The sequence below is a fragment of the Buceros rhinoceros genome, unplaced genomic scaffold (genome assembly GCF_000710305.1).
Source record: "Buceros rhinoceros silvestris isolate BGI_N320 unplaced genomic scaffold, ASM71030v1 scaffold40467, whole genome shotgun sequence".
NCBI classification, from domain to species: Eukaryota; Metazoa; Chordata; class Aves; order Bucerotiformes; family Bucerotidae; genus Buceros; species Buceros rhinoceros.
In genome coordinates this window covers 1-12026 of record NW_010422330.1, presented here as the reverse complement: position 1 = coordinate 12026, position 12026 = coordinate 1, and the positions used below count along the sequence as shown (strand labels likewise).

General features: G+C 38.0%; 1 protein-coding gene across 1 annotated transcript in view; it reads right to left on the bottom strand.

Moving 5' to 3' along the window:
- Positions 1 to 11580, bottom strand: part of GATB (glutamyl-tRNA(Gln) amidotransferase, subunit B) — a gene marked incomplete at its 3' end in the record, with an annotated part of 26245 nt that extends 14665 nt beyond the window's left edge. The window contains exons 1-2 of the mRNA XM_010139995.1: positions 11546 to 11580; positions 10069 to 10219 (exon numbers count right to left, since the gene is read on the bottom strand). Coding sequence (XP_010138297.1) covers positions 10069 to 10219; positions 11546 to 11580 — 186 coding nt within the window. The remainder of the gene's footprint in view (positions 1 to 10068; positions 10220 to 11545) is intronic.
- Positions 11581 to 12026: the final 446 nt, after the last annotated feature.

The window sequence follows — 12026 nt, the reverse complement described above, 5'->3', positions numbered from 1 at the left end:
CGAAACGGAAGCATCTCTCCTAGGTATTTAAAGAAAATCTTAGAGAGCTATCATAAATTGTTTGTATTGGAAACTCATGAAAAACATTAACAATGGCAAGACCAGCACCATTTCCATTGTAGCTACTCTGTCCTGCTAGAGTACTATGGTAACTATGTGCTAAAAGAATGAAAGAACAATCCAACCAAGATCTCTCTTTTTCTGGTACTTGTCTATGTCTAGTTCACAAGCAGAAAGACACCATTTAAAAATGTATCTATTTTTAAAAATTTGCAAGGCCAGTTTAGTCAAGACTTTATTTTTAAATACAAGACTATTCAATAGCCATACAACCAATAAACAACACCTTCAATGACATAAATTTCCACCAAAAGGAATTTTTAAGCAGTTTTTTCTTTAGCAGCAGCTTTACTCCTTATATTAACACATTAAAGAAAGCTGGCCCTTTTTTAGGTGAAGATAAGTGTTTCTATATTTAGTAAATGATGATTTTTGAAAAGAGTTTGAAGAGAGTAGGTATGCAGCTTATTGTTTAGCTAATAAATATTATATAAGATAATGGGGGAGCAGGGGCGGAGGGGAGGGGGGAAGGAAGAAGCATCTAGACCTCTCTCCTGGAAAAAAATTAATTTTGCTAACTTGAAAAATTGTAATCTTTGCCCTACCAGTAGCACCCAGGAAGCCTAAGATATGGAAAAAAGTATTTCATATTCCTTGTTCTAAACACAGTAAAATCAAAATAATTCCCCAGAAATTTTAAACATATTTGATTGTAGGTCACACATTTGAATAAAGTAGATTCCATATTACTTGGCTATCTCAAGACCTTCATTCCTACTTATAATCATGAAAAAATCAAATTAACTAAAGGATTGTTTATCTAAGAAACATTTAATTTTAGCTCCTTTTCTTTCAAAGTAACAGCTGGAAGAAGGAAGTAGTGCAATGTACTTAGCCAGCTCTCTGTAGACCAGACAGCAATCTTTAGAAAACTCAACAGATATATCTAATCATATTTCCCAGTACTCCCATTTCACATCACTGTGATTTTTATTTGCTTCCACTAACAGATATATTCAATCTTGCTATTCTTGCTGTGCTAAAAGTACTAACTTGCTCCAATATACGGTTCTTAAAAGTGCAATTGAAAGTTAAACTTCAAAATAAACTACTCTTATATCTACTTAGTCTAAATGTAATTGCAAATGTTCAGTCTGACACTGCAGATGAGTACTTCAATGCAGTGTTCTTTCTTGACACCCTCACACACAGAGAAGGGCATAACTGTCTTGTAGCTATGCATGTAGAGAATGAACATTAAAATAGATGAAGAGTTAAGCATTTCTCAAATAACCCATTTATTTGAATAGGTCTAGAGTCAGATCCCATCCCTCTAAGCATACAGTAAATATTCAAGAAAAGCCAACCCAAATCTTGTTCCAAAACCCAAGGTCTCCAAGTGCAGGTGAAATTCAAAATGAAGGCCAGCTTCAGTTTAGGATCTGCATTTCAGTTCAGCATCCTCTTCACAGCGTATTTCCTGTCCTAATATGAGCAATATGTTCTTACCCTGAAGGAAAGCAGCAAGAGAACTGGGGAGATATTTTAAATTAATATCTTAGATTGATGGAGATTCCAACTTAAGAGTACAACCTGCCAATTGAGAAGCTGAAGCATCAAAGCAAGATGGCAGGGGGGTGGGGTGGGTGGAAGCACGATTAAATATATCTTAATACATTTTGTAACTTTATTTTTCTTCAGTCTGCTCCTGAAGATATATGCTGCTATACAAAACATTTGATTACTCTCAACCTTGTCTGGTGGCAAAGTCAGCTTGCAGTAATGCAGCACACACTCATTCAAGTCATATCTTAGAACCAGGTAACTCTGACATTTTAAGAAGCACTCAGCACCCAAACATGTTACTTCACGTGTACTCCAAGAATAGAGGGCACACTCTCTCGAAGCTGAAAAGCTAATCTGAGAGCTCATATCGTAAGGCTTAGAATTGGAGGAAGCATCTTTCAGTGTCAGTGATGACCAGAAAAAACTCAAAAGCAGTAGGGAGAAATGATGAACCCTAGGAATAAAAAAATACAAAGGTATCACCAGATACAAAGGTTTTAAAATACTGCCCAACTTCTGGGTTTCTCAATCCTTTGAGGAAAAAAAAACAAAGGGAAAAAAACCCTAAGAATCACCAAAGGAAAAAGCCATTCAGACCACTGCAAGGGCAAAGGACACAATGGTCTCAATGGAAAAAAAGGAGAAAAAAAAAATAGTTTTCTGAGGTGGTAGGGAAGCAGCCAGTCTTGTGGTATTGCCCCAAACTAGCCATTTTCATGGCTCAGATCCCATCATCAGTGGCTAAAACCAAATAAACTTCTACCATGCAGAATCAGTTCCAGGCAGGAGAACTCAGAGGGAAGGCAGAACTCAATAGTGATACAATGGTTCATGATATCCATAACCAAAGTCTGTGTTTCTATGGTGTTGTCATCAAGAAGTCCAGTACCTCTCTAACATCCACGCTCTCCCTGTGGACAGCACAGTCCTCTGCATCTGCCACATGGTTTTTTTTAACCCGTCATAAGCACGTTCCCTCTTTTAAGCCAGTTGAAATTTAAGCCATTGCTAATGCTTCTGGAGGTAGGGGACTAAGCAATTGCTAAAACCCAGGTAACAGAATGCAATCAAATCCAAAGCCAACCAGCGCTCTGCGGTGGACCTTCTCAGACCTTTTTCCTTACTCTGAACTCCACAAAAAAAGGCTAAAAAAGCATTTTAAACATGAACATCTGCCTTCTTCAATATAACCTAGATTGTTTAATTTACACATTCAAAGCACTCAGGACAGAATATAGTTTACAAACCAACCCTTGCCCTGTTTTTCCTTTCAGAATGGTCCTTTGCTTGCAGGCTTGGTGAAGGCCGGCTCTGTGGTCTTCTGAGCTGTAACAAATTCTGACCTGTGATACAATTGTAATTTTCTATAATTTCTGTCTTAACTATCTGCCCTCTGCTGCTTCTTGCAATCTTTGCGTGTCTGAGAGCACACACTAAACACATGCTAAAATCTCCCTTGTACCTTTTCATCCATTCGCCATCTCCTGAAACTTGCTTATTTGCTCCCCAAAGAGGGAGCCACCTTTCCCTCCAGGCTGACCCAGATCTCTTAATAGAGCAAAGCATACAAACTGACATATAAACCAGAAGTGGTCTATCACACATAGACAATAATACACTAATTCAGAAAAACAATAGGCAACTTAATGCAAGAAGTTTTACAAAAAGCTATTAAGAAATCAAACTAAAATTCTTTAACAAAATTGTTCTGGAACAGAAGAACCAATGAAGACTAATTTCCTATAAATAATTGCCCTAGTTTGTTTTACCTAAGCAGTGACCTCAGTACTCTTTCTTCCATCTTCTCCCCATTTCATCAAATATCCCAAATTGAGATAAAATCTCACAAATATCTGAATAGCAGCAACTCAAAGCTGAGAGCAGTAGGTGCATTAGCACGTGCTTGCTAATATATTCCGACAAACCTTGACAAACCTAAAAGTTTTGAGGCAAATTTGGCTGAACTTGGCAGTGAAATTGCAAAACTAGTGCTTCTGTATAAAAAAACAATGGTTGTAGTAGCAAAATCTGCACATCTAACTAATAAATACTAGTTGCAGAAGCTTACATAATCCTCTCAAAATCAAATACATAGTCATAATGTATTTAAGGCGGCAAGGTGGCTGATAATCAGAGACAACACAAAAAATTAATTCTACCCCAGGAACCAATTACAGCCTAATTGCACCAAGATAAGCTTCAAACAAAATACATAAAGCTGACAGTTATGCAACATTACACAGGAGACAGCTAACCATGAAGAGAACAAAGACCCAGACTACAATTATCTGTTGTTACTGTTGGACAATGTTTCTTAAATACCTTTCAATGAAAAAACTCTTCCAAGAAAAAATTCTTAAGAAGAACAAAGAAGCAAGATGCCAGTTTGCAAAGCTAAAATGATAACAAACTGGTAGAACCACGATTGTTACAGAAACTTTTGCTTAACAGAACAGAGCACTGCATTCTTATTAACACAGTACCTTGTACTTCCTCAAAGGGAGTCACCTCAAACCAGACTGTTTGTCTACATACTGAGAGAAATTTAAACCAAACACTTCAGGATGCCAGAACATATATAGTGACTGATGACAGAAGTAACAGAAATTTGCCCCCAAAAATCCACTCACGGTTCAAACTTAAAATACAGGAACTCCCAGCCCTCTAGGAAAAAGTACTGCAAAAAGATAATGTGTGTTTCAGCAGCAATTTTATACTAAATCCAGAAAGAGGGGACACTGATCTGTCTAGTTGTCATGTAATGGTTATGCTGTCCAAAAGTATCAAAGATGGCACAATAACTGCAGTAACAGAACTGTGTGAAAGAAAGGAATTGAGATACTGCAACCTCCTGCTCCCCACTAAGAAGCAGAAAAACATCTGTGTAAAGAAAAAGTTAAAGCAATAAAAAATAAAACAAACAGAAAACCAACCACAAAAGGAGATGAGAGAAACACATAGATAACATTGCTGATGCATTGAAGGATATACTGAAATAGACAATAGGAAGATGTTTTATCAACCCAATGCCATTCTAACCACAAGTTTACATCAGCCAGAGGGACCTGTTAAGGACAAACAGGAAAGCCTACAAGAACAAGAGAAAGAGCGAGCTCAATAGGTAGCAGTTACTGAGGTGCTAAGAAGACAAAGCCCTACAGGAATGGTTAGCCTTGACAAAAAGATTAAAACACCTAGAATAAGTGTCAGAACTTCTCACAAATAAAGGAGACATAGCAAAAGGGAAGAGAAAACCTTACAGGGAACTCCTTCAAGGCTTGAGAAGACTAACAGATGTCACCAAGTACTTGAAAGCACAAAAGCAGAGACATCTCCAGAAAAAATGGCATTTACAGATAAGAATGAAATAAAGCTGAGCTAAGCAACTGTAACTTCGGAAAGTATAGCACTTCTTAGACCCCAATGAAGGAGATCAGCTCCACAGGTAACCCCAGGGCTGTGAATGATCCTACAAAAGAGAAGGAAACAGAACGAACAACTTCTACCATAACCCAGCCCCCAAAGTCACCTGAAGCAGGCCTCCCACATCTTTCAAAGACCTCTCCTGACCAGTACAACAGTGTTGAACTGCTTAACAGCTTTAAATTATGTACACAGGCTTTAATCCATCATAAGGGTCTATGAACTGCAAAGTCAGTTCATGGAAGTTCATTCTCAAGGAGCAATGGTCTGAAAGCCTATTTCATTCCCGTCACTTTTTTCTAAATTATGTGGGATTTTCTTTTTTGAGGCTTGCTGGGACTGTAAGCAACAAAAGACTGTTAACTACTGATGATACAATGCAAGCCACAAACCCCAGTATTATCAGGAAAGGACAGAGAGTAACAGAAAGGTACCCTAAATGCATAAGAGAATATCTCCTTTTTCCCCCAAGCACAGCTATTGCCGTTTTACTGAAAGAAGTAACAAGCAGTTACTGAGCAGTTGATCTCATGCATAAAAACCACCTACATATTCAAAGAAGAAAATTCCCATAATGGAAGCTAAACCAGCATGCATACAGAGAATAGAAGATTGTCCAGCTGCCCAAGAAAGGTGTGTGCAATTAAAAACATAGTTATCAAAAGTCAAACTAAGAAGCAGGTTTTTTTCAAAGCAAAGTAGTACAAGAAGGGATTGAATTCATATGCATGCCAGGAAGAATGTCAAAACTGACATCACAAGTTGGCAAAGCAGCTGTTTCAATCACCAGATTTAACAGGCACAGGATATCAAAATATCTAGTTTCAAGCTGCAAGTATAAATTCTGGTCTGAAAAGCTGTTTCTGTTCCAGTATGTATAGCTGACAGGCAGATCCACCAAAATCTCACAATCCTCTCGGTGCCTTTGAAAGAAAACACATCGGATAAAATCTGATATTAGTAACACCTAATTTATCATAAAGTCTGATCATCTATCACCCAAGACATCTGGAAAAACACTGAATATCTGCCACTGCCAAGAATGGATGCAGTGTCAATACAGGAAGGGGAACTAAAGCATCCTCTACATCCTCAAACTGCACATTAACCCCATCGTATACCTGGGAAGCCACCTCAACACGACAGCACTGCAGGGTGAGGACGGCAACAGCATGATATCCATGCTCTCTGCTACTGCACAGGATTGCAGTGACATTTCTCAGCTTTGGAGAAGTCAGAGTCTGGAGTTTAAGTTGTCAGTGGCACAATACCTGAAGGAACAGGTGCTAATAGCTGTTCTAGCCCTGCTTTCTTTCATGACAATGTGTATCTGCTTGCCCAGCTGTCATAATTAGGCAAGAGAAGACACAGTAAGACCCAAATGCTTCCTTCTAACACTATTTACAGAAGAAAAACTAAAGGAGTTTAAAACAAGAGCGTATGAAAATCTCAGTACAGGATAGCAGCAATGAGTGAGGTGCCAAGCCCTGAAGGACGTTCAGTGGAAGACGAAAAACTTGTATATGCAGATAAAATCAGGCACCTCACATGATATTCTACAACAGTGTTCAACATAGATCTTACTGTGTTTCTTGAGATCAGAAGGTATCTATCTTTTCTTCATTAGAAAGAGAAATTGATCATTACCAAGTGTTTCTGAAGACTCCGGCTTATAAAAAGATAAAACAGATGCTGTTCACACCGAGAATTATACTCAAATGCATGAGAAGGTGTCAAAAATTTCAAAATACTTAAGACTCTAGGGCTCACATTCATTCAAATCTTATTAATTTAAATGTGGTTATGTAAATCCTAGATTATTTCTTAGTGCACTTGCCTACAAAGAAATAGGATAGGATCTGGCTTTCACTTTAGTCATGCAAGAAACAAATGTAGTATGTGCATCTTTTCGTGTGATTAGCAACAAAGACTGTAAGCACAGACAAAAAGGTTTCAGCTTTTAGCTACTAGATCTACCATCCTAATTGTGTGACTGAGCTATAACTAATCTTTAGTCGGCCATCTCAATCATAAGGATAGATAATCATGGGATTCTCTTTCTGTGAGCCCAGTCTTACCTTCATAAACCTTTATAAAAAGATTCTCAGAATTTTCAAAGAGGATAAATCAGACGGGGAGCGCAACCTCCTTTATGGATCCTCAGAAGAATTTTAGATCAATCTGGAGGTATGACACACTATATGCCACTGTACGTAGCATAAAACTTTCTTTATAACAGATCATTGTTATAAAGGAAGTTATACAAAGATCATCTTCTTCATAAGATCATTGCCAAGTCCATTCACCACGTAAAAAACCTCAGGCCTTTGCACATTTCATTACATAAAATGTAATGTTTGTAGTCATGTGTAGTCTCAAAGGAGATCCTTACAGTAATTTCAGTGAGATGCTCTCTGGTCTAATGGTGAGAGGCTCCATCACCACAGGGCACAAAAACTGTGCAGAGCAGCATGCACCGCCCAGTCTCACTACTTCTAAATCCATTTTTTAAATCAGAGCTTTGCCACAGCATTTTTCCTGTCAAACCAAAGTGTACCCGCACAGCTGTTCTTGTCTACAGCTCGCTCTCAGAGGCATTTTTCTTCTCAGAGGCACATTACAAGAGCAGCATAGTGAAACAGCCATGATGCTAACATGGTGATGGCTAGCTTGGAGCAGAAGCATGAAATAAACTGTATTACAGACAGGGAAGAAAACATAAAGAGGAAAGACGGAGGAGGGCTAAACACATTCTTCTAGTTCTCCCTTTCCTGTGCAGGGCATAGCAAAGGCTCTTGTCCATACTCCTCATTAGTGACCCAGAAACATGCAGCAACCAGAAAAAGCTCCCTTTAGCACCATTCTTTCTGGGCCCACTGTGAAGCAGCAAATACTAGCACGGTTGTCTGTCATAACCATCTCATGGACCCACAATCCCTGTGACACTGAAAACTGTCCCTACAGTCCTCAGTTTATAGCAGCTGTTTTTTTCTGCTAGACAGTACAACTACTGTATTAAAGCCTTGCTCCTGGCTTGGTTTTTTAGGGTTTTTTGTGTTTTCTTTTGTTTTCTCTCAACAAAACGAGTCAAAAGGAAAGGATATTTGCCCTCTAAACAGACTTATTAGGCAATAATCTTAACATTTGTTAAAATATTGCTTTGTGGCTTTTTTCTACAAATACTTGGAATTTTTCAAAAACTACCTTCTGTCTTTCAAAATCCACCAAAATGCAGTTCTTCTTCAGACACTACTGCCATATACAAACACATACAGTTATTTCAAGAAAACAAGACCAACTGTGGTCTCTAATATTAACTCCTGTGCAGCAAGTACAATGGTAAAATAAAACTATGACTACTGACTGGATTTTGTATCACGTTCTAACATGCAAGGACATGTATTTTGTAACATTCCCTTTCAACTCTATTTTCACCAGTACTACAGCGAGGAAAATCTTTCTTCTCTTTATATCAATAAAACCAGCTGGTAGTAGCATCACTACTTTTAAATTAACCTAACCATCCTGCTTCTCAGGTGCAGTTATATTCTCTGCCAAAGCCCACATGTATTGGGGTTTTCTCACAAAGGTCATACTAAGCCTCATTTCTAAAGCACTTTAACAGAGGAAAAAGCAAAAAAAAACCCTCCCAGGTCTAATACCAAAATCTTGAACCCTTTTTAATGTTGTGACTATTAACTCCCTAACCTAGACCTGCTCGCAATAATTTTCCATGTTTAAATCTAACTGGATTTTTCTAAAACCAAATGATTATATAAGATTCCCATTCTCTCTGGAAAGTTTTCAAAATTTTCATATATTTAGATCTGAAACTCAGTAATGAATTACCACTGAGACCCAAGTCAAGCTCGAATTTTATCGGCATCTAAACTTCACTTCCTCAGGTTTCAACACCTTTGCAAATATAGAATTAATATATTGACTAATCTATCTTTTTAAGGATCAGACGGCATATATCAAGACCCTAGAAATACAGCCATAAGTTAACTCTCAAAGTCAGAATATTATTTAAGTATTTATCATGGTGATGAAAAGTTTCCAACAGATTAAAAAAATATGAATCTGCAACTGGAATTCAAACCTTCACTTTAATAAATTTACTCAGTGAAATACTTCTGCATTAAATAATTTGACCCCATTACAGTCTCCGCATGCTTGTTGCATGAGGTAATGTCTATTCAATGGTCACTCAATATTCCAAAAAATTGAATATTCAGAAATATTGAAAATTCAGTATTTATTCTCACTGTATGGTAAGAACTTGTGATACACTTTTTTTATTTGCTTTTTTTATATTTAACTTAAGATTCCCAGAGAATTCTATAGCAGTTCTGTCATAGCCATCACAAAGTTATAAGTAAGCTGCGACTTCAAAGATTGATAACGATGTCACCAGTAAATCTCATTTCTAAGTGCTAGTTAGCTATTCTCACTTATTAGTCCACAGCATCTCACAGAGATTTGTTTTTCGGGTTTTTTAAATAATTGTTTTGCTCTGGATCTAGGAACGGTTGACATTTTCCTAAATCAGAGACTTTCTACTTAGGAGCAAAGTACCTCTGCTGTGAGACATTCCAAATGGCAAACGACAGCTACATAAGCAACGCGTGGCAAAGCAACATCAAATGGCCACTCAGAAATCTAAGATGTTCTTCTCTCATGGGATTTTAAATACCTCCCATATTTAAGGAATTTCCTGTGCAGCATATTAACCAAACACACCCTCTCTGGCCTCAGAGAAATACCGTGATTCATTCAATGCGCTGAAAAGACACTAATTTTTTTTCCTTTGAAGAGGGTGTCGAGTATCTGTAGTGATAACTAGGGAGAGAGGAAACTGAAAAGAAACAGTCCTAGGCATCTCATGTTATCAAACAACAAAAACATGGAAAAATAAGTAATTCTGTAGTCAAATCTTGGAAAGAACAAAACATTAGAAACATACTCAAAGATGTCTGACATTAATCCTGATACAAATGAAGTTGAAGCATAACTTACTGGTAAAGTTCCTGGTAAAGAAGCATCGAAGAAAGATACTAAAGAGTTAGGAGGCGCTGCAAACTGGACTTGGGAACCAGAGAAAAGTTTTGAGTTGGAACTGATCTGTGCATGAATTTCCAGACCCACAACTGGTACCCATGGAGCAAGACTAAAAAGGAAAGAGGAGAAGGGAAATACAATTTAAACAGAGATGTCATTAAACCCCATAAACACCTAAAAATACAAAAATTACGAGCTTTTCATTTATCCTTTAATAAAAATTAAATTTAAAAAAATTGTAAATTATGTTGTAAATACATCATTTACCTATCAATGCAATGGCAAAAGTTGTGCTGCAATACTGGAGAACTGAGACTAACTGAAATATATATGGGGGGGACTGTATGGCAACGAGTCTTCATTATATACAGAAAAGAATGCTGTAAAAAAGAAACATAATAGTTTGAAACTTTTAACTTTACCTTACATGAGAAATCTTAGAGAAATTAATGAGGCAAATTTGCATGCTGGATGAACGCCAATTTGGTGCCTCATGAAAACACAAAATCATCATAAATATCAATTACTTCTCAGGTAGTTTGATAAATCGCCAACAGACAGGTGGCATAATAAATTATGTATTCTTTGTCAGCTAGTCACTTGCATGCTGGGAAAGGTGGCTCTCCAGAGCAGCGTTAGTAGCACATTAGCATAAACATTAGTAATCTGGTAATAGAGAAGTCATTATTTCAACTAGAGAGCTACAGCTTTCTGAACATACTCCACAGAATAAAGCTTCTCCATTATCATCTAAAAAGTAATTGCGATTCTCACATCCATAACCTTAATATGGACAAGAGAAAAAGGTCACCTTTACCATGTGAATTGCTTGACAGTTTCTGCAAGTAATTATCTGGCCTTGTACGTTTGTGAAGTGGCACAAATAATATTTCAGTGATGAAATCACACTTATATGGCAGAATACTTCAGCAGTTTAAGTACTCACATAGCTATAGGAGACTGGCAAGCTACTGAAGAACATCGAACAAATGTATCAAGTACAGTGTTCCTTCAAAACACGAACACAGTACATTGCCAAGATTTTAGTTCTGCCCACCCTCCAATAGCTGAGGACTTCCCTACAAACACTAAACGAGTGATGCAGATGCCACTTACATTGCTGCTTTAAGAATACTAAATAAAGGATTAAGGTTCAGACATGTAAAGGAACTTTTTTTTTTTACTGAAACAGTAATTTCTTTCGTATTTTTAGCTATTCATAAAAATACTTCCAAGGTTTAAAAAAACAATTGTCTTCTTTGTTGTTGTTGTTTTTAATTTGGCAGTCCAATTTATTTCATTGTTTCCTGCATTCTTCAGGAACGCCTCCCCATCACATTATGGCATTAAAAATTACATCAGGCTTTGCTTAATCAGTGTGTTGGCTTACACTCAGATTAAAACATACGTGCATCAGTCAGTCCTGCAGACCTACTCAGTACTGATGCGAAACCTGGGGATTCTTGCCATATTTCAAGGTTTATGTTTACTTCTGTCTCTAAAGAATCAGCAGTGTACTTCTCCTGGTGTCTGCACAACTTCACTTAGGTGATCTGCCCAGAGAAAGGCTGTACAGGTCGTGAAGTTCAGCTGCAGCAAATGCTCCGTTCCAGGCATATCGTCCGGGTTTCACAGTTCTCCACGGGAAGAGAGAGCTTCCTTTGGACCGGAGAAACCCTTCAAACACCACTGCAGAAAACTGCTGCAGGCCTTGCTGTTTCTACTCCGAACACCGGCATGCTAACGCTTCCTCATCGGCTCGCACTGCGTCTGGCTCATAGCACGGCCACAGGTGCCGGAGGGACACCCCGCAGCCCTGCTGCTAAGGCCAGCGCCGTTTTGGGCGGGTTTGGGAGGGGTTCGAGACAGATGCGTGCTGAGAAGGTGCTGCCAGCCACCAGCTAGTTGCAGATGCC